Below are 19926 nucleotides of genomic sequence, written 5' to 3'. Positions count from 1 at the left end.
CAAAGTAATACTGTAACATAGAATATAGAGTCCAAGTATATTCAAAATGCTTCAGCTGTTAATGAACTTCTGTAGAGTATGTTTCTGTTGATGCATCCCCTGAAAGCTGTCTCTTTTTTACTAGATACCTCTCTTTCAGTGTTAGAGCCTTGATTTGACAAAGTACTTCCTTTAAAAAAAGATCACTAATGGCCAAGGATTGCATAATTATAATAGTAATTTTGTTGTCTATATTAATTGAAAGAGTATCCTGTGTGCCATATATCAGCTGTATTGTCTGTCTTAAAAAAGCCATAATAGATAATTGTTTGTCACACCCTGAATGCTGTCTAAGAAGGCAGTGTTTCCATTGCAGTACAGGTCAAGCAGTGGAAATGATGACTTACGTCTATATAATTTGTGATTTATGATTTAAAATGCTTTATGAAGATGCATGCTGTCAATACTAGAAATACTAGCAGGAAAAAGTGTTTCTAATTGACCTTTCAATTGCTGTTTAAATGGCAACAGACTGCAGGTAGTGAAGGCTCTCAGCTACTGAGTGCTGAAGGGCTATCACCATGCTGGAAACGTGGCCTCAGACAAGTTTTGATGTGGTGCAGTGGACTCCATGCAGTCATGCTGCAGCACTTTGGTCCTGCTGAGCCTCCTGAGAGGAGCTGAGTGTTGTGTGTGTGAGACCCAAGGGCAGCTCCGGCATGCAGCGGGAAGCCCGGAGGTGGTCGGGGCTGGCTGGGTGCAGATGCGTAGGGAGGGAAGCACATGGTGGCTGAGAGAGTTGAGCTCTTGTGGCCTCACTCTGACCTCACCTATATTTGGGTAATACCTTTTTTCTAAAAACATGGGAGGATTTAGTTAAGATTGGAATCCATCCCTGCAGTGTAGGAACCATAATAAATATGCCAGCTTTTACTCCAGCGGTGATCACAACGTTGTCTTTTTAACTGCAGATTACTGTGTTTTTACACCATGAGTTAGTTTTTTTTCTCACCAGATGATTTTTTTGCTGTCAGTTCTTTTTTGCTGTCAGAACATAGTTTATTACAGACTAACTGAGATTTACCTCTGAACAGGTTATGAGGGAGATGGAGAAACATGTACCCAGGTTGATATCTGCTCAATAAATAATGGAGGGTGCCATCCTTCGGCTACTTGTACCTCAGCTGCAGGTATGTTACTCTCTTAAGGACTGTAATTAATACCAGTGTGAATCTCAGGGAGGTTTTGGTTAAACTGAACCCACCGTGTAGCAACATATTTAGATTGCAGCCCCTTCTCCACAGTCAGTTTTTCCTCACCCAAAGGAGTTTACAGGCAGGTTAGCTAAAGCCAGCAGGTCTTTCCACAAACATTGGAAAATAGAAATAGATTTAGGCTCCACCAAAAAGCAGATTTAGTCATAAAAATGCGGAGATCTCCACCATTACTCTTTGATGTAGTTTTCCAATTTCAGCTGCTTTTTCTATTCTTCTCCTTTCCATAAATATCCTTTGACTGCTCCCACCACTTCCCACAAAGGTGACCTTGGATCTCAGGTACCCATAGCAAAGCAACACCAGGGATCTTTCCATGGTCAAACTGGACACCGACCAGGGAAGGTATCCAAAGATCAAATAAGTTAGAATTATATAAAGGCTCTGCTTCAAAATGTCAAGGACCTTTACTGTCAAGGTTGGCATTGTCATTGTAACAAGGACAGAATTACTTTTCGTATCTTGTCCCATCTCCCAAGGGCCAATGCCATTTTGTTCCTGCACATCTGGATACACTGGAAGTGGATATGGGCCAAATGGGTGCTCTCCTCTCAGTGATATCTGTCAGCTGCAGAACCCTTGTGCAAATGGGCAGTGCCTGGTAAGTGCTGGATTCCTTGCAGTTAGCAACAACATTATGTAGTTACAACCGTAACAACGGGAAGACTGGTGAGACTGAAAGCTGAGTGCGGACATACTAAGGGTAATGAGGCAAGGTCAGCAGGGAGTGGGACATCAACAGATATACCTGGGAAAAACAAAGTGAGTTTCAGGGCACACAAGCCATTTCTTTGCATTTGAAGTAGAAGCAGCAACCTTGGCACTAATAACATGAGAGGTTGTAGCTGGTACCCCAGGCTAGCGATGGGATGCTGGTGCTGGTGTGGGAGAACTGATGAATGGCTGTCCCTAGTGGGACAGAAAAGTAATTTATCACCTTGGATCATGGAGGAATTACCCAAGATAATAAAACCAGTGCCTCTGCTGACCTTCAGACTGCTAATATCCAGTACAGTTATGCGTTCCTAGGCTGATCTTGTGAGAGCACCCCCGGAGTCAGGCTGTCTATATGGATATGGAAAGAGTGCTTCATGGGAATTGACTGTATTCCTGCTGGTAGCTGAGTGTTTTGGACCTTTACTGATTGGTAGCGTGAATTCATTCTCGTGCACAGCGACCATTTAGTTTGTCCACATGGAGCCTGTGAAGGCCTTTTAGCTTCCTCAGTGAGATGTGCTGTGCCCAACAAAGTCCATGCTGTGGACCTGGGGATTTTGATAATTCTGCTGCGAAGGATATTTATGATTATGGTTTTGGAGAAATGTTTGCAAATGGTAAATTTGTTGTTCCAGTAGAGTCTGATCCCATTTGTCCGCAGGGGTCTGCGGATATCCTCCTTTTGATGATCCTGGGAGGCAGGGGGGAAATGGAACATACGATACGGACTTGGTGGTGTTAGGAACGGTTGGATTCAATGATCTTAAGGGTCTTTTCCAACCTAAATGGTTCAATAATTCTATGATATTTTCCTTTTCCCATTTTCTGTGTGAAAGGAGATGATCCCTTCACTTCTACTCCACCCCTTACCAGCATTCCTCGCTCTCTCTTCTGCAGGTATCTATTGTCTTTTTGCTCAGATATTTAAAGGGCCTTTTGTGCCCAGATCTTTCTTTTTCTGACTATTAGAAATTATTTATTTTAGTCAGTCTATTAAAAGATATTACGCCTTCCCCTAAATATATCCTAACATACAACTGTAGGCAATCATAGCTACAAGCTTCTACATAAAGATAATAACACTGTCAGGTACTTCAGCAATGGGACTGCAGAAACATCTAATAAAATAGAGGAACAGCAGAGCTATATTTGGCCTGCATAATGATAGCTGAAATGTAATTTTAATTAAATATCAGGCAATGCAGATCAGAGAACACCTCTTCACCTTCTAAAGCAGCATTCAGAGACCTAAATACGCATAAAAATCCTCTTTCGTCATGCTGAAAATCTCTGTTCAGGACACAGAGGACATGAACAGAGAATGCAAAAGGAAATAGAGAATATAGCACATTGATTGTATGTCATCAAAGATGGGACTGTTAGCATGTGCCTTGGAATACCATGTTCTGCTTTACCTGTAAAAAGTATGTCTATAAAACAAGAAATACAAGGGAAGAGGACATACTAAATTAAAACAGTTAGAGATATGGAAAGACTTCATTATAGGGAGAAGTAGTAAAGGCTGAGACAAAAGAAATGGAAAAGACATACGGAATAAGGAATCATGCAGAGAAGGCAATGAAATTATTCCCATTTAACATCCTTCAGGGTGAAAATGAAAGTTAACAGCCCACGTAACTGCAGTGCAGACTTCCCAGAGAACAGGCTTGAGAGAAATGATTTATAAACCGCTTTTATCTTGACTTGCTATTTATAAGATTTAGATAATATGATTGACTTGTTTCTAGGGTGATCATTTCAAAGCCAAGCAAACAGTTTTCTGAATGACTAAAGGAATACAGATTTTGACTTTTTAGAAAGTAATTTGAAAGAGTCCTGCAAAGAAATAACTTAATAGAAAAAGCAAAGAGATAGATAATCTGATTAGGCTTTGGAGTAATTTTGGTATTCAGCAGTAACCATCAAGGCCCTTAAATTCCAAAGGTTTTATGTCTTTGCTCCACATAACATAAGTGTAAATATCAGCCTTTCTGCTGACTACATTGATTCCTTTAGGTGATCCATGCTCATTAAGGTTATTGCATTTGCTTATACCTGTAGGCAATGATCTCTGGATACTTCTGCCTGTGTAATGCAGGCTGGACAGGCCCTAATTGTACGGAGAACATTGACGAATGCATTAGCAACCCATGCCAGAATGGGGGGAGCTGCACCGATGGGGTCAACAGCTACTCCTGTGAGTGCACCAGCGCCTGGACAGGACCACAGTGCCAGACTGCCCAGCAAGGTACGGCCAGGGTCTCCTCCCCAGGAGAAATGGGGCACCAGGCTTCAGCAAGTAGATGCTTGGTGTATATGATTAATATGTGAGTAAGAACCAAGTTGTGGTGGAAAAAAAGCCCCACCCTTCCTGGTGGATTACGGGTCCCGACCCAAAGTCCCTTGGAGTCAGAGTTTTCCATGAGTTTTGTTTACAGTTACTTTGTTTAGCGATAGGAGCGTAACAATGAAGTTGATCTGCAGGCCCGCTGGCCTTGACTAGACACCCAACATCCTAAAATCAGACGTCTGTCCCTGAGAATTGGCCCGGTAAGCTGGTTGGGAAAGAGGATCCAATGTAAGGAGAACAGGTTTATGAGAGAATATATTAATATTTCTCTTTTGTGCATGCTGTTTCATTTGTTGCGAAGCTGAGAGGTCCTGACACTGTTAGTCAAGACGAAAAGCCAGAAAGGTTTTAAAACAGAAATTTAATGAAAGAAATGTTAACCGTGAAAATGAGGGACTCTGAGTTTTATAGAGTGACTGCAAGGTCCTGACTTGAACATTTCTTCTTAATGTCACTTTTTCTGTTTGTTTGGGATTTTTTTGCTGATATTTTTAATTAGACAAGGTCAGGATAGCATTCCAGTGAGCGTCCCTGTGGCAACCATCTGTCAGATGGCTCATATTTATTGCAGGTTGCTGTGAAGAAAGTAGATTAACTTTTCACAGAATACAGAATGTAAACTTTCACTGAGCTGCTGTGAAATATGCTCTATTTCAGAGCTATTTCAGGCTCTTTCCTGTTTTCCTTAAATATCTAACCAGTAATGTTTTATTATTAAGCACATGTGGAAAAAAAAGATTTTTAACCATGCATAGTAGAAGGAATTGAAAAGAAGTTTTTATCCAGTGAGAAATTACAATGTATCAACATTTGTTTTAGTTCCTAATCAAGGGGAAAATAATACATTTTATGACATTATAATTTTGAATCTGGTTGAGAAATGAGTGAGATATTTTAGATGGACACTTCAAACAAAATTATATTCCTTTTCTCATTCCTTGAAACACAATACTTTGCTGAGAATTGAATATTTCTTTAGCATCATCTCAATGTTAAACTAGAGCTGCTTGTTGTACGCTGTAGCTGTATATGCATTGGTTTCTGGGTGCTTTATGGGCATATTTTTCTGTAGTTGTTTGGGATTCCCAGTTCATGGTTCCCATTTATTGAATGGCTCAGTGAGAGGAGAGACCATGGTACATCATGAGAGGTGTTATCAGGCTCAGAGAATAAATGGGACAATAAAACATCTGGAGGATAACTTCCATGATGCACCACTACTGAGAGAGACAATTTTATTTTGTTAGCTTCAAAATGTTATTTCATTGTAGGTGAAAAATTTAAAGATTCAATGAGGAGCAAGCCTTCTGGAAACGAACTAGTTTATGGACATTTTCCTGAGACAGTGTCAACATCTTTTGACAGTATCCACATATTCCAGCTGAAAATATGTATTCTTTTTCCAGGAACTACTTTTTTCTCAGGGAGTAATTTTGCTCATTTTTTGTGATGTCATTCTAATTCAAGAGAAATCCTGAAGAGTCTTTTATAGAAGTATCTTTCACTTGCATTTTAAATTTTCAGGAAGCCAAAGCTATGCTAGAAAGTTAGGTTTTTTTAAAGTCTGTATAGTGATAGCAAAAATTAATTAATTTAAATTTCTCTCTCTTTCTGCAGTTTGTGGAGGATATCTTTCAGGCTCCAGGGGGACTTTCAGTTACCCTAACAACCCAAACAGCCAGCAGTACAACAGTGGGGTCAGCTGCGCTTGGGTTATTCAAACTAATCCAAACAAGGTAAAATAGAGTTCAAGTTAAAGAAACCCTCACTCTGCAGGAGCCCTCAGCCCATCAGAGCAAAGGAGACCATCTTCATGTGACATATTCCAATATTGTGATATAAACCCTTCACAATAAATAGTTTTTCAAAAAGAATAAATTTCAGATTTTACAAGCCTTCAGGTTCCTTAGCTGAAAATTTGCCTGGGTTATGTTTTCAAGGTTTTTCCTATGCAGCTGAGGGTTAGAATTTATTCACCTACCACCACCTAGAGAAGGTGCTTGTTTTACGTTGCTTTAGAATGTGATCTGTGAATAGCTGCAGGAGAAAAGCTCTGCTGTGATGGGCTCCACAGCCGGTTCGTGAACAAAGTGATCCCAGAACAATTTCATGTTTCTGATTTCTAAGCGCCAGAAATGTGGAATGCTGAACTCATATTGTCAATGGCTTTGTGTAATAACAGCATTTGAATTTTTTAAGGATTAATTTTTAAATGTTGCACTCAAATACATATTCTGATTCTGATCTGCAGCTAACAATTCCACTTATTTTATAGTTGTTATTTATAACACATGATACTGCATACTTTAGCATGGGACTTCTTACGTGGGATCTAAATATTTGATCTATTTGTGACATTTCATGGAATGAATTAAGGAGTTTCATAAACCAGTGGTTGCTAGTGGTTTATACAGCTTTATATATATATATGTGTGTGTGTGACATATCCTCAGCTTTAGGTCTTAGAGCCACTACTGTCTTTAGCAGAGCTATATAAAAATGCATCAGTGAGAAATCTGAACATACATAAAGCGATGTGTGTCACTAAGTATTTAGAGTGGGCTTATGAAACACTTTTATATGTGCAAGAAAAGATAATTTCCTTTTTTTAATTCCCATGACAATACTTTCAACCATAGCAAGGATGAGGAATGTTAATTATCTGATGAGAAAACTGCCATGGGAAACCTGGAATAAAGTATTTTATGCTGTATTTCAAGGCTTTTACATGGTTTGAAATACATGCATATATATATATATATATATATATATTTCACTTATATAACAGAAATAGACAAAGGGTCTCAATTTTTAGTTTATAGAAGTAATGCTTTTTCCAGACAACTTCCCTGTCCAAATTCTCTCCTACCATCTCTCTTTCTTTTGACCCTTAAGATCTGTAATATCATCTTCTCTCCTGGAACTTTTCAGGAAATGGCATAATGACTCCAGAGCTCATAGATTCTCACAGTTGCATGAACAAATATATCTGCTCTATGCAGAGTTACTGTGTAAGCAGTGTCTCAGCAGATGGAAAAAAAGAGATTTCTTATTTTGCTACTTTCTGCTAGATCCTGCATATTATTTTCCCATTCTTCCAACTGGAGACAAGTAATGACTGTATCTCTGACTTCCTTCAAATCCATGATGGGCCTTCAGCGTCAATGCATATGCTGGGAAAATACTGTGGCTCCTCACCTCCCGCAGAGCTTTTCAGTTCCCACAACTCCCTGTATTTTTGGTTCTACTCAAACCACAACATTACGGCTGGAGGTTTTACTGTTCAGTGGGAATCTCGGGATCCTGGTAAGTGTGATGAAACATCATTTACTTCAACATTTTAGAGGCTTTGGAGCAAAATGAATGACATTTCCTTTGATTAGGAAACACTAGGAGCAGTAGGACAGTATTTTACTAGGTAGCGAGGCTGAAATGTAGACATACATGTAATATTAAAATATTTAAACTCCATCTCTGTGCTTCTGCATGAATAACTTTCTGACAGTTTTTAAAGCTGCTTTATACGTCCTGTGAGGAATCCCCCAAAGAACATGTGTTCCTGGAGATGCTCTTCGTCTGATTAGTTCCCTTTTCTCACAGAAGTATCTAGTACTTTGAGCAGGCAAGTTAACCTTTTTTGCCACTGACAATGTACAAAAGACTAAAGAGGTTGGACCATGCTCTTACAAATATGAGCGAGAGTTGAGAATTTGATTTTAAATTATCTGTGAGCTTTTTGGTATCATTTACTATACATTTCTGCCTGAATCCTTGGTAATGCCACTTACGTGATTCTTCCAGGAGGCCTGGCAGTGCATTTCTAGAGATAAACTGCAAATCATCTTGTGCAACATCAAGCTTACTTCAGTATTCTAAGTATTGTTTAGAAACAAAATTGTGCATTGGGTTGTGTTGTGAAAGAACCATGGAGTAAAAAATGTATAGAAAATTGAAGGGGGAAACAGTTTCTTTATTTCCAGAAATATTTATGAAATGCTTTTAATGTAATTTTTGGTGGTTTTTTTTTTCTTTAAATTGACATTATTAGATAGATAATTACTAATTGACAAATATGGATACTGAAAAGTGAAAACAGATCTTTTGGTGGGAAAAAAAAAAAAAAGGCAAAGAGAGGTATAGATGTGACTAAGCTATTCCTTAGGTGTAATGCGCGAGTTAGCCCTACCATTCCCAACTGTTAAGCTGAGAGGGGTGGCTTTTTTATTACAGGTATTTTATATATACAGCCTTCCCTGTAATTAACTAACTTTTTTTTTAAAATAAAAACAGTCTTATGCTAGGGTAAAACATGGAGACTACTTACAAAGTACAGAAATTCAGGTTAATTTTGTAAATCCAATCCAAACACACTGCTTTTGATCATTCTTCTAAAGATATTTCCACCGTAACTGGGAAAGAATCTTTCTTTTACTGTGCTAATCAGGAAATATTTTGAGTTCTGCTTTTATAATTGAGTTGCAGAACTAATCTTAAAATTTAAAGAAACAAGTAACTTGTTGGTTTGTTTGGCTAGATCTTTGTTTTTGAATTTATTCTGGATCCCAAAGTGGTACCTAGTTTTGACATTACAGGAGAATTCATCTTCTGACCTGACATGTGGTGTTAAAGGCTGTGTTCTTCTGTATTTCTTTTCTGTTAGAATGTGGTGGTGAGCTGACAGGTACTTACGGCTCGATAAGCTCTCCAGGGTACCCTGGTAACTATCCTGTAAACAGAGACTGTTTCTGGACCATCTCAACTAGTCCTGGCCTCCTCATCACATTTGCTTTTGGCACACTAAGCCTAGAACACCATGAAAACTGCAGTTATGACCATTTAGAGGTAAAGTTTAATTGTGGATTATGGCATCATTTTATGGCTATGTTATTGCAAAACAAGATATTTCAAAACTTTTTGTACGTACAGAAGGTGACTGTTTGCAAATTAAATCCTGGGTTGAAATGTTCATTCGTGCTACTTATTTGGCTGCTTATTGCAGCCATCAATGCACAATCAGATACAGGCAGTATAACAGAAAGGGGATGAGATCCTTTTCCACTGAAGTCAATGGAAGTCTTCCGACTAAAGAGGATGGGATTCAGGAAAAATACCTGGTAGGAAGCTTTCACATTCTTACAAAGTTCAGTCTCCAAACTCCTTGTCAAATATCAACCCACAGAAAATTAATCAGCTTAAGGTAAACTATTAGACAAAGGGATCTAAAATTAATAGATACATCGTATAGTATAATCCACAACTTGATGTGTGAGCTTAGGGCTTTTTCTCAACTGCAAAGTAATGGTTACAGAATTAACCAATACCCATTCATGGAAATGAGAAGCTGGTTTGGAACAGCGTATTCTTCAAAATTGTGCAATGTAGAGCATGATATCAGGAAAACAGTTCAGCAGTAGATCTCCTGATACTTTCCTTCTCTTTCACAAAACCCTTGATGACTCTCCTAGGAGCACCATCACAGCTATGCTGGTGGGTCTGTTTCTTGGTTCCTGTGTGTTTGGAGGAAACTTCCTATGAGTTTTCCCTCCACCCACCACCTACAATATCTCCTGAAATAACTTTAGGAGTGTTGGTACAGTTCACAGTTGGCACACAACTCATAATCCTGAATGCTGATCCATTGTTCTGCCTAGATTCGAGATGGTCTTCTTCCACAAGATCCTGTCCTTGGTAAATACTGTAGCACTGGATCTCCACCCCCACTCCAAACCACTGGTCCGTATGCATGGATTCACTTTCACTCTGATGACTTAGTTACTGATAAAGGCTTCCACATTCTCTATACAACATCTCCTGGTAAGTAAAATTCAGCATTAAAGGTTGGTCTGTGATGTTCCCAAGATACAGCCAACAACATATGAATGGATGTAATTAACACTTGCTATTTAATAATACAGAAATCCTCTTTGATTTGCAGCAATTGTACAGAGGCAGCCTAAACTGAAAGTTGCCATACTTGTGAATATCGCATTTGATACATTTTTTTCTTAAAATAGCAGGGCCAAGTTGTGGAGCAAATTACACAGATAGTGAAGGGGTTATCACATCTCCTTTCTGGCCTAACCCTTATGTCAACAACCGACAATGCATCTACATTATCAGACAGCCAGAGGATGAAAAGATATACCTCAACTTTACCCATATGGAGCTGGAGAGTCACACCGGTTGTTCATCAAATTATATTGAGGTGACTTCTCTTAATCAGTTGATATGAAATGTTGATTACATGTGTCTACAAAACCATGCCGCATAATTTCTGTCCCAAGGGCCACTACAGAAATAGGTGTTAATCAAAGAACTAAGTATACCAATTCATTAGGGTCCAAAAGTCACAGGGGCTAAAAGAGCAGGACCATACATTTGGAATGAAGCAAAGATAAGAGAACAAGAAAATCTGTCTAGCTTAACGCTAATTCTTAATCAGCTGTACGTGATTAAAGTGGAGTTTGGACCTTTGGTAAATGCATGCCAAATGCAACAAAAATAGAAATAATGCCATAGCCACTATGCAGCATTTTCTGGAGTCATGGTGTTATACGGAAAATCTTGTTCTGGCACAAAAAGGAAGCACACCATATATATATTTATGTATACAAACATATGTACATATATACATATGTAAAGCCAGGAGTTTATTGTTAGCATAACTGAAATCTTACAGGTCTAATTCAAGAATTGTTGTTAGTCTAAATCTAATTATTACAGACAAAATAATAGTACAGTTAGAATTTTTCTATATGGTAATAATACAATAGTAATGTTGATACTAACTGGGATCCAGTTGAGGTGATTTTTATGTTGGCTTTTACACCTAGAACGCTCTTCGTTGTTCTGCAGCTTCATGTTACATCTGAAGTTACTACTACCGTGTGCCTTCTAAGTACACCAGATGCCGTGCCTTCATTTTGTTTTGTGGTTGACACAAAACCCAGTTTTGTCCAGCTCCACCGTGGGCAAGGTTTGGCTTGGTGCTGTGCAGGCTGAGGGCTCCCAGGGCCATGGGGGCTCCCCGGAGGCGCAGGGCAGGACCTCGCAGCCAGGGCCGGTCCCGCTGCCCTGGCCAGGGAGCAGGACAGCTGCAGCCATCCCCCAGGATGGGCCAAGGGCAGGCTGGGACGTGGACTTGCAGGTAGGCCTGGCTCAGCAGAGCCCGTGGCCGGGCAGGGCAGGCCTGTGAGGAGCTGGAGACTGGCCCTACTGCGGTATCGCTGGGGCTGGGACTCATGGCGTTGGGGGCTGACTTGGGGTCTCCGGCCATGGGCAGGGTGCAGGGGCCCTGAGGGGGCCAGGCTGGGCCAGTGATGCCCTCAGGGCCTGACAAGCTCTTTATGTCAGTGGCCTGTGCCCCTTCTGTCACACCATCCCTGTGCTCCTCTGTGCCACACCCTGACTTGCCACGTCTCAAGGCATCTGCCGTCATACCCAACCTGTATTTCTCCACACCACGTCATCATGTTACAGCCATGAACACCTCATCCTACATGGAATGAGTGCTGGGTACTGCTCTCTGTATAAAACTGTGGCTGTACCGCACAGAGGTAAACAGAAGTAAAACCACCTGGGCACAGACACCCAGCCGACTAGTGAAGGTGCCGCCACAGCTGAAGCAGGTAGGAGCAAGCCCTGTGGCCTCAGTGCACAGCTGGGTCCTGCGCTGCCGGCCACGCGGTTATGTGGCAGCGTGGGGTTGATTTTGTGCTTAATCTCTTCTTGACCAAGTGAAGAATAGGCCCCTGTGAACTCTGTGCCGTTAATCTGCTTTTAAAAGATGTTATTGTGCTGACATCGTTCCCTTCCCTCCTCTAATTCAGAGACTTTGGTTGGAATGAAGTGTAATTAATTTCTGGAATAAGAGGGCAAGTGTGTTTAATATAAACAGACAGCTTTTGTTTGTTTGGCCTGGTACTCCTCTTGCCTAATTGCTGGCAGAACAGCAGCTAAATTCACGAGAAACAAAACCATTTCTGTTGAATGCAACCAGTTTGTATTAACTTAGCAAGGCATTTACCTCGCTGTTTGCTGATCAGTCACAAGCCGTTCAGTTTCCCTGTGTTTCTGTCCTCCTCTTCTTCCTACCCTCTCACTTGGTGGCTCAGCCCAGAGCAGAGAAACAGGACCAACGTTTTCTGACCAGGACAGTCAGTAGAACTAAAGCACTGTGCTCTTTTATCAAGGCCTAGTTTTCCACATATGTTTTTCTAAAATACCGTTTCACTGGGTTTTATAATGAAGCTCAGCTAGGGAGATAGCTTTTGGGTGTTTGTTACTTTAAAAGTCACTCTATGACAATTGTTTTGTCACTTTGAAAAGGTGCAGATTATTCCCATCCCTGGTGATACCAGAAAACCTGCAGACTTTCCACAGGGACCAGACACAGCTCACAGACAGTTGCTCAGGGGAGGGATGTTTAGGCTCTTACTAAGGAGGGAACAGCCTGGGACCAGGGGTCTGCAATAAGAAACTAGAGACAATAAAACTTCTTATTTAAGAAAGACACAGTGCTACAGAGGTAAGGTGTTAGGCAAGGCAGCTCCTTCTCCTTGCCATCCTTCTAACTGGATGGACGTGAGCAGGCAATGTGTGCTGGAAGGCCAACTGTATCCTGGGCTGCATCCAAAGCAGCATGGCCAGCAGGTCGAGGGAGGTGATTCTGTCCCTCTACTCCTCTCTGGTGAGACCCCACCTGGAGTCCTGCATCCAGCTCTGGAGCCCTCAGCACAGGAAAGACATGGACCTGTTGGAGCGGGTCCAGAGGAGGGCACAAAAATGATAAGAGGGATGGAACACCTCTCCTATGAGGACAGGCTGAGAGAGTTGGGGTTGTTCAGCCTGGAGAGGAGAAGGCTCTGGGGAGACCTTACTGCAGCCTTCCAGTACTTCAAGGGGGCTTCTAAGAAAGGTGGGGACAGACTTTTTCTCAGGGCCTGTAGCAACAGGACAAAGGGTAATGGTTTTAAACTAAAAGAGGGTAGATTAGGTTGAGACTAGATCTAAGGAAGAAATTTTTGATAGTGAAGGTGGTGAAATACTGGCACAGGTTTCCCAGAGAGGTGGTAGATGTCCCATCCCTGGAAACATTGAAGGTTAGGTTGGACGAGGCTCTGAGCAATCTGATCTAGTTGAAGATATCCCTGCTCATTGCAGGGGGCTTGAACTAGATGACCGTTAAAGGTCCCTTCCAACCCAAAGATTCTATGATTCTATAATTGTTCTTATGGTTTAGAGAACCTGTTATTTTTATCACTACTCACTGGGCTTTATAAACAAAAAATATGAGAATCAGCTCAAGAAAAAACGTAAACTCTTTTGAACTATAGTTCTGGAAACTTTCACTGCTCTCCAAAGATTTTTCTAAATATTTCAGCACAAATTCTGATCTTACTTGTTCCGCTATAAATCCACAATAATTCTGTCACCCTAAACTCAATTTCCAGGGAAATTAAAAATATCTGTTAGTTGGAAAGTCATCTCACCAGCTTTAGTTTGCCAAAGCTGGGCAAGGAGGGCAGCCACTGCCTGCTCATGAGGGCACCAACAAGGGTTCCCTGCCTTCTCTGCCAGCCCATGGAGGAATACAGCTGAGGAGGAAAGAAGAGGTGATGAGAGGGGACCTGAAAGCTGGATGTCCCTGGCTTGGCCAATGATTTCACTGGAAATGATTTTTTGGGGTTGACAGCATATAGGTGCATTTAAAAGCATCTCCAGCTACATGAGCTTTTACCACAGGAAAGAGCTGTTTTGTTTTAGGAGACTCTCTGGGAGAAAAATTGCATTTTTTGCCTGGGCAAATAGCACAGGACCTGTTTCTTGGACCTCAGCTTGTTGGCTGCCCCCTTAGAATGAGCTGGGTACCTCAGAGGGTGTTCAGAGCTCTTTGGCTATACCAGTGTTCTGCCTGGTGCCCTGGATGCACCTATCCTTTACTCACAGACTGTGGGTTCAGGGCCTGAAGTTCTGATGTGCAAACACCTCTTTCCCTTCTAGTCCCCTTGATAATAAGGATTTATAATCAACTTCTGGAAAAACACATAAGGTACAGTTCTCCTTTGGTTAGCAAATTGACTGAGGTCAGTAGAGTGGCAATGTAGAAGATAAAAGCTGGAAGTGATTCCCTGATACAGCTTCGCTGTCATTATTGTGCATTGGACTCTTCACATAAAGCAATGGAAAGATGTCAGTATACCTCTTTGCTGCTTTAGAGACTTAGAGTTGCATCTCCTGTTAGTGAGCTGTCTGGCTGCATTGATGGATGTGATGGGAGATGTGCACATATTGTGCACACAACATGTGCTTGTTCTGGAGAAGTGCCATTGAAAAATCACTAGAAGCTTCGTCGCCAGAGCAAGAAAATCGGAGTCACAAGAAAATCACTTTTTTTCCCCAGCAGATTTTAGTGCTGGCAAAAATTTCATAGCTATCTCTGGTGAGCACCTAACCTGTCTCTTTCATACTAAAGGTGTCACTTTTGGAAGCATAGACACAAATTGTACTAAAGTTGTACATATGTGTGTCTTCTGTGCTGATCATCTGATCCTTCTTTTGAGCTCTTATAAATCATGTGCTTGCACCAATTACTGTGATGGCTCTTTGTCCCTCTTATTTATAAGTAAAATAGTTACTCCTTTTCCTATTTAGCAGCTTTTGTGAGATTTTAATTTTATCTGGATATCAGATCCCAATGCTTTTATGATGTGACATTTTTCTTTTTTTCTTTTTGATGACTAGGTTCGAGATGGTGACAGTGAGATGTCTTCCCTTATTAGCAAATTCTGTCATAGTACACGCATGTCTCCAATCACTTCTACCAGTAACAGCCTCTGGATCAAGTTCAAGTCTGATGCTTCTGTGCAGAGGGCTAGCTTCAGGGCCATTTATCAAGTTGGTAAGAGGAACTGGCGACCTGCACATTGAACTTATTTATTGCTACTTTCAGAAATGCTTAGATGATGTCTGCAGTATGTCTATTGTAGGCACTCCTAGCATGCTTGGAAGGGCAACCCTCATTGCTTCTATTAATGATAAATCACTTATAGCTATATTATCTTTGTTATGCTAGTGGTAATTCTGCCTAAATCTTTTAAATTTAATTTTTCCTATCTTTTAGCTCTTAATCACCAACAAATCTACCTGTGTCTGTGAACAAGTGAGTCAAATCCATTAGTTTTCATGGGCACAGTTAGATTGGTCTTCTATATACACATATTTATGCTATACTTACAGAAATATGTTCTTTTAAATACTTTCTCCATGCTACTTGGATGATCTGTAGTAGATGCTGTAAGAATATAGGTTTTTAGGGATGGTTTTCTTCTAATTTCATAGTGATATTTGATAGTCATCATATTATACATTCCTTGAAACCATTCATCACAAGTACTGATTCTTGGTGTCTCTTGGCAGCCTGTGGAGGCTCCTTGTCTGGAGCAGGCACTATCCATTCACCTTACTACCCCAGGATGTCCCCTCACCCAAAGACCTGTGAGTGGATCATCTCCCAGCCAGCCAGCAAAGTAGTGATTCTTAACTTCATCGACTTTGACATTCGAAATACAACCACTTGTGACTCGGATTACGTTGAGGTAAAGAATAATATACTCATACAGTATGAACAATGTATTCATATACTATGAATAGTACATAGATTCTTATCTGTATGTTCCTTCCCATACTCACCTCCACCAAAACAGAACTGCTTGACAGACAAGCACTACAGCAGTTATTAAAGCTTTTCCAGGTTCATAATGGGATCCCAAACCTGTTCTTAGTTCTCCAAAGATGATATGACCATTTTGATAATCAAAGATGTGTATCAGGTGTCTTTAAATAGACAGACCTGGATTTGCAGGTTTATATGCCACTTACATGAACATACATGTGCCACTTACATAGAGGGTGTAAGATCTCGGCTTTTCTCCATCTGACATGCTTTGGGTGGGAGGGTGCTTCTCTGGCACTCATAAGATTGCATTGTATGTACCTGTAGTAGAAACCGTGCTGAAGAAAGGGTAGGGTTTGACTTACTAAGGATCTCTTTTATATAGTTCTTATGAGTTCATTTATGCTTATAACTTTAATATAATAGAAATTTGTATTGGATATTCTGAATACACTGTTCTTCAGGTCAGAGATGGCAACAACACAGACTCTCCTCTTTTGGAGAAATACTGTGGTACAGCTGTACCATCTAGAGTGCAATCTACACGGAACAATCTGTATATCAAATTCAGAGCTTTCTCTCTTACCAACCTTGGCTTCAGAGCTGAGTACTGGCCAATAGATACAGGTAAGGATTTTTTTGTTGTTTTCTATCTAGAGTGTTGGGACTTTCCAAATTTTCCTGTACCCTGAAAACAGCTGGCCATCAAGTTTTATAATGGTGTAATAGGTGATAAATTCTAAATCAGTTAGTGTAGTATGCATTGAGGAAAAAAAGGACTATGAAATTTAGAAAAAAAAAAATAACCAATTTTATAAGTGACAAACTTTTTAATAAATACATCATTTAACCTGATGCTTTAAATATCTACAGTATGTGGAGAGATTCTCACTGGACCAGAAGGAACCATTACAAGTCCTGGTCACCCAGATGTCTACCCACATGGTATTAACTGTACGTGGATCATCAACATTCAACCTGGCTACCTTATCCGCCTGACGTTCACTTCATTTAACTTGGCATTTGATTATAGTTGCAGGAAGGATTATCTTGAAATATATGATAACAGCACCGTGCAAAAATTGGGAAGGTATGTCCATTAGCCTACAGAGATGAATTACTGTAGAGTAAGCACTGTTCTATAGATCTCAACATCCAATTTGCTTCCTTAAATGTTGTGTATAGATTAATTTATCTGCATTACAGAAACAATAGCAGCAATTTCTCTGGCTAGAATAGTAGAGGCAGCTTGCTTTCTCTGACCGTGGAATGAGAACCACATTTAATATGTAGTATACTGGTAGAAATTAACTTGTGTCAAGACAGCTTTTCTAAGGGCAGGTTTCATTAGCTGGCATTGTCCAGCTCCATTAACATTTTGATTTATGGGAAATAAGTTTCTTCCCATCCTAGAATTCAAGACTATCTGAACCTGGGATTGGTATCCAGCTGCAGTTACAGACTGTAAAGTTGTTGGCTGACATGGCAGTATTTTGGAAAATATGGAGCAAATGACTCTCATATTATAATGGAGAGTGTTCTGCAACCTTAGTCTTTGGTCCAGCCACTTCAACTCCTACAAAAGAACAGAATATGTTGTAGGTACAGCATGGACTAATTTCAATAACAATCTGGCAACCTGATGAATGGTTCCTCCTCTGATTTTGCCACGCAAGTTAGATTTGTACCGTTGTACAAGTAGTGTGCTATTTAGGCCCATGATACAGGGTATACGGCTGGGATCTGTATCATCCAAAGGAGAGATTTGTGTATGTGTAGCTATTCAAACTTCTCAGGAAAGCTGAATCCTCTCTCAGTAATACAAATGCTTCATAAAGTACTGCCACTCAATTTGAGGCATCTTTTTGCTGCAGGTACTGTGGAAGATCAATTCCACCATCTTTCACTAGCGGTGGCAACATGATGATGTTGTACTTTGTGACTGATCACAGCATTGCATCTGAGGGCTTCTCAGCTAATTATAACTCCCTGGATGCGTCAAAAGGTAATATGTCAGTCTGTTCATTATGCAAATTAAATGTTTTCAGCTGTCATTGTAAATAACCACTACAAGAAACAGAAACATTATTTTCTGTGTTAACAGAAGACTGCCTGGTGCCCCTTCTACCCCTTCTTATTTATCCTGCTTGATTCACAAGCTTTTTCCTCCCTAGGAAAGCAGAAAGCAATTCCTGTAAGCAACACTGCTGTTTTCTTTAGAAAGCCAGTAAGAGCTGACATGGCAGAACTACATGAATTATTTAAGAAAAGTATTTTCTGAATTTGTTTTGTCTGTTCTGAGCTGAGTATATGTGATCTAGGAAGCTTAGCAGTTGCAGACAACTCACTTGAAGGGAGACTCTCAGGTGCCATAAAAATTAATTTAGTCCCTATTTAGGTGCAATATTAATGATGGGCAGAAGAAGGTCATATAGGGTGACATTTGATAAAACAGCAAAATAACCTGAAAGCACAAGCTGGTTTTTTCATTAAGAGAGTGCAACGTTTCTGTCTCCAGCAGAGGTCAAGGGTCCTGTTACACCTTAAATCTGTTCTTTAAGTATCTCCTTTTAAGAGGCCAAGACATACATCAGTGGGGAAAAGACTATTGAAGAGAACAATGACAATTCATTCCCTTAAAGCAGAGAAAAACTGAGAAACTACTCAGAATTCTAATTGATTTGAACGTTTTCCAGAGTAGGGGCACATCTGTGTTTTCAAACTATGCTGAACCCATCATTATAGCTATCCAGTGTTTTCACATATCTTCAGCACTGAGAGTGTTTTAGCAGTGACTGAGGGGCACTTGAAAAACCAGCCTCTTAGTGAAAGACTGTTAACTACCAGTTTCATAGACCCCACAGACATGGGTCTGCTATTGATCTCATCACTGCTAAACACAGATCTGTGGTAGAAGAGGATTTATGTGAGTAGAGGGACAGGTTCTGTCTAGCAGAATTAAACCACAGGAGAGGTAGAGTGGGACAATGAAAAAAAGTAAAAATGAGAATACATTTGTAGCTGTGTTATTTGTGTATTCATCATTAACCAGTTTCTAGCTGGTTTGTGTGTGTTGGCTGTGAGGGACTTATTGGATGAATACCAGAAATTCATAGTACTTATCTATGCAGATATAAACTACCAATGGCTACTGACTGTTTGCTCTTAGTTTCTTTAATAATTTTATTTTTCCTACTTTCTTTCTCCAACCTGTTTAAAAAAGCAAAATTTCCTCTTTCTACCTTATGAAAAATAGCTCCTTTCTTGGTGACAGCTTAGAAAATTTGGCTATTATTTCATCTCTCAAGTATGTGTGTAGGCGAGACCAGTACAGATTTTGCCACTGTGATTTTATTCACTACCAGATAATTTATAAATCCAAATAATCAATTTTCTCAGCTGCCTTCATTCCCACTTGAGTTATCTGGCATGGAAACTAAAAAAGCCAGTAAAAACAATTAAGATTTAATGAGAACTATTCCAAGGAGGAAATTTCTATTTGCTAGAAAATAATAGGCCAAGAACCAAGTTGTACTTTTAAAAATGTTTCCAAGAAAGAATCTGTAGTGTCAAAAGTGAGTTCTTACTAGAGAAATTGTGACATTATCAGCCTTATAAAGAAAGTCTTTTATGAGCCTGTTTTTGCAGCTGCCAACTGTAACTTCTATAAATATGGTTGTTGCTTTTTAATGTGATATTTTTTCTTTTACTTTACCTCAGATTAATATTTCATGGGTAGAGTTGATTCATTCCTAACTGTTCTTATTGCAGCTCTTCTCACAGTTCATCAAGATCAAAATATTCTTTACTCACCATTAATCTGTATTTCTGTCTCTGTGTAACCTTGTGTTTTTCTGGGTTTTTTTGTTATCTCAGTGCTGATGAACCCCAAGATTTTTGTCCAGCTTCACTACTCTGCCTCCTCTCTTCCA

At 40.1% G+C, this 19926-nt stretch overlaps 1 protein-coding gene across 1 annotated transcript in view; it reads left to right on the top strand.

Annotated features, from left to right (window-relative positions):
* CUBN (cubilin) overlaps window positions 1–19926 on the top strand; it is a gene marked incomplete at both ends in the record, with an annotated part of 146140 nt that overhangs the window by 10104 nt on the left and 116110 nt on the right. The window contains 13 exons of the mRNA XM_082015338.1: window positions 1074–1169; window positions 1733–1854; window positions 4032–4218; window positions 5938–6056; window positions 7392–7626; window positions 8981–9162; window positions 9972–10134; window positions 10335–10525; window positions 15064–15220; window positions 15739–15917; window positions 16459–16621; window positions 16868–17084; window positions 17869–17999. Of these exons, the coding sequence (XP_081871464.1) occupies window positions 1074–1169; window positions 1733–1854; window positions 4032–4218; window positions 5938–6056; window positions 7392–7626; window positions 8981–9162; window positions 9972–10134; window positions 10335–10525; window positions 15064–15220; window positions 15739–15917; window positions 16459–16621; window positions 16868–17084; window positions 17869–17999 (2142 nt within the window). The remainder of the gene's footprint in view (window positions 1–1073; window positions 1170–1732; window positions 1855–4031; window positions 4219–5937; window positions 6057–7391; window positions 7627–8980; window positions 9163–9971; window positions 10135–10334; window positions 10526–15063; window positions 15221–15738; window positions 15918–16458; window positions 16622–16867; window positions 17085–17868; window positions 18000–19926) is intronic.

The sequence above is a fragment of the Phaethon aethereus genome (genome assembly GCF_964289735.1).
Source record: "Phaethon aethereus genome assembly, chromosome: 2".
Lineage (NCBI taxonomy): Eukaryota > Metazoa > Chordata > Aves > Phaethontiformes > Phaethontidae > Phaethon > Phaethon aethereus.
This window is presented reverse-complemented; position numbering and strand designations above follow the sequence as displayed.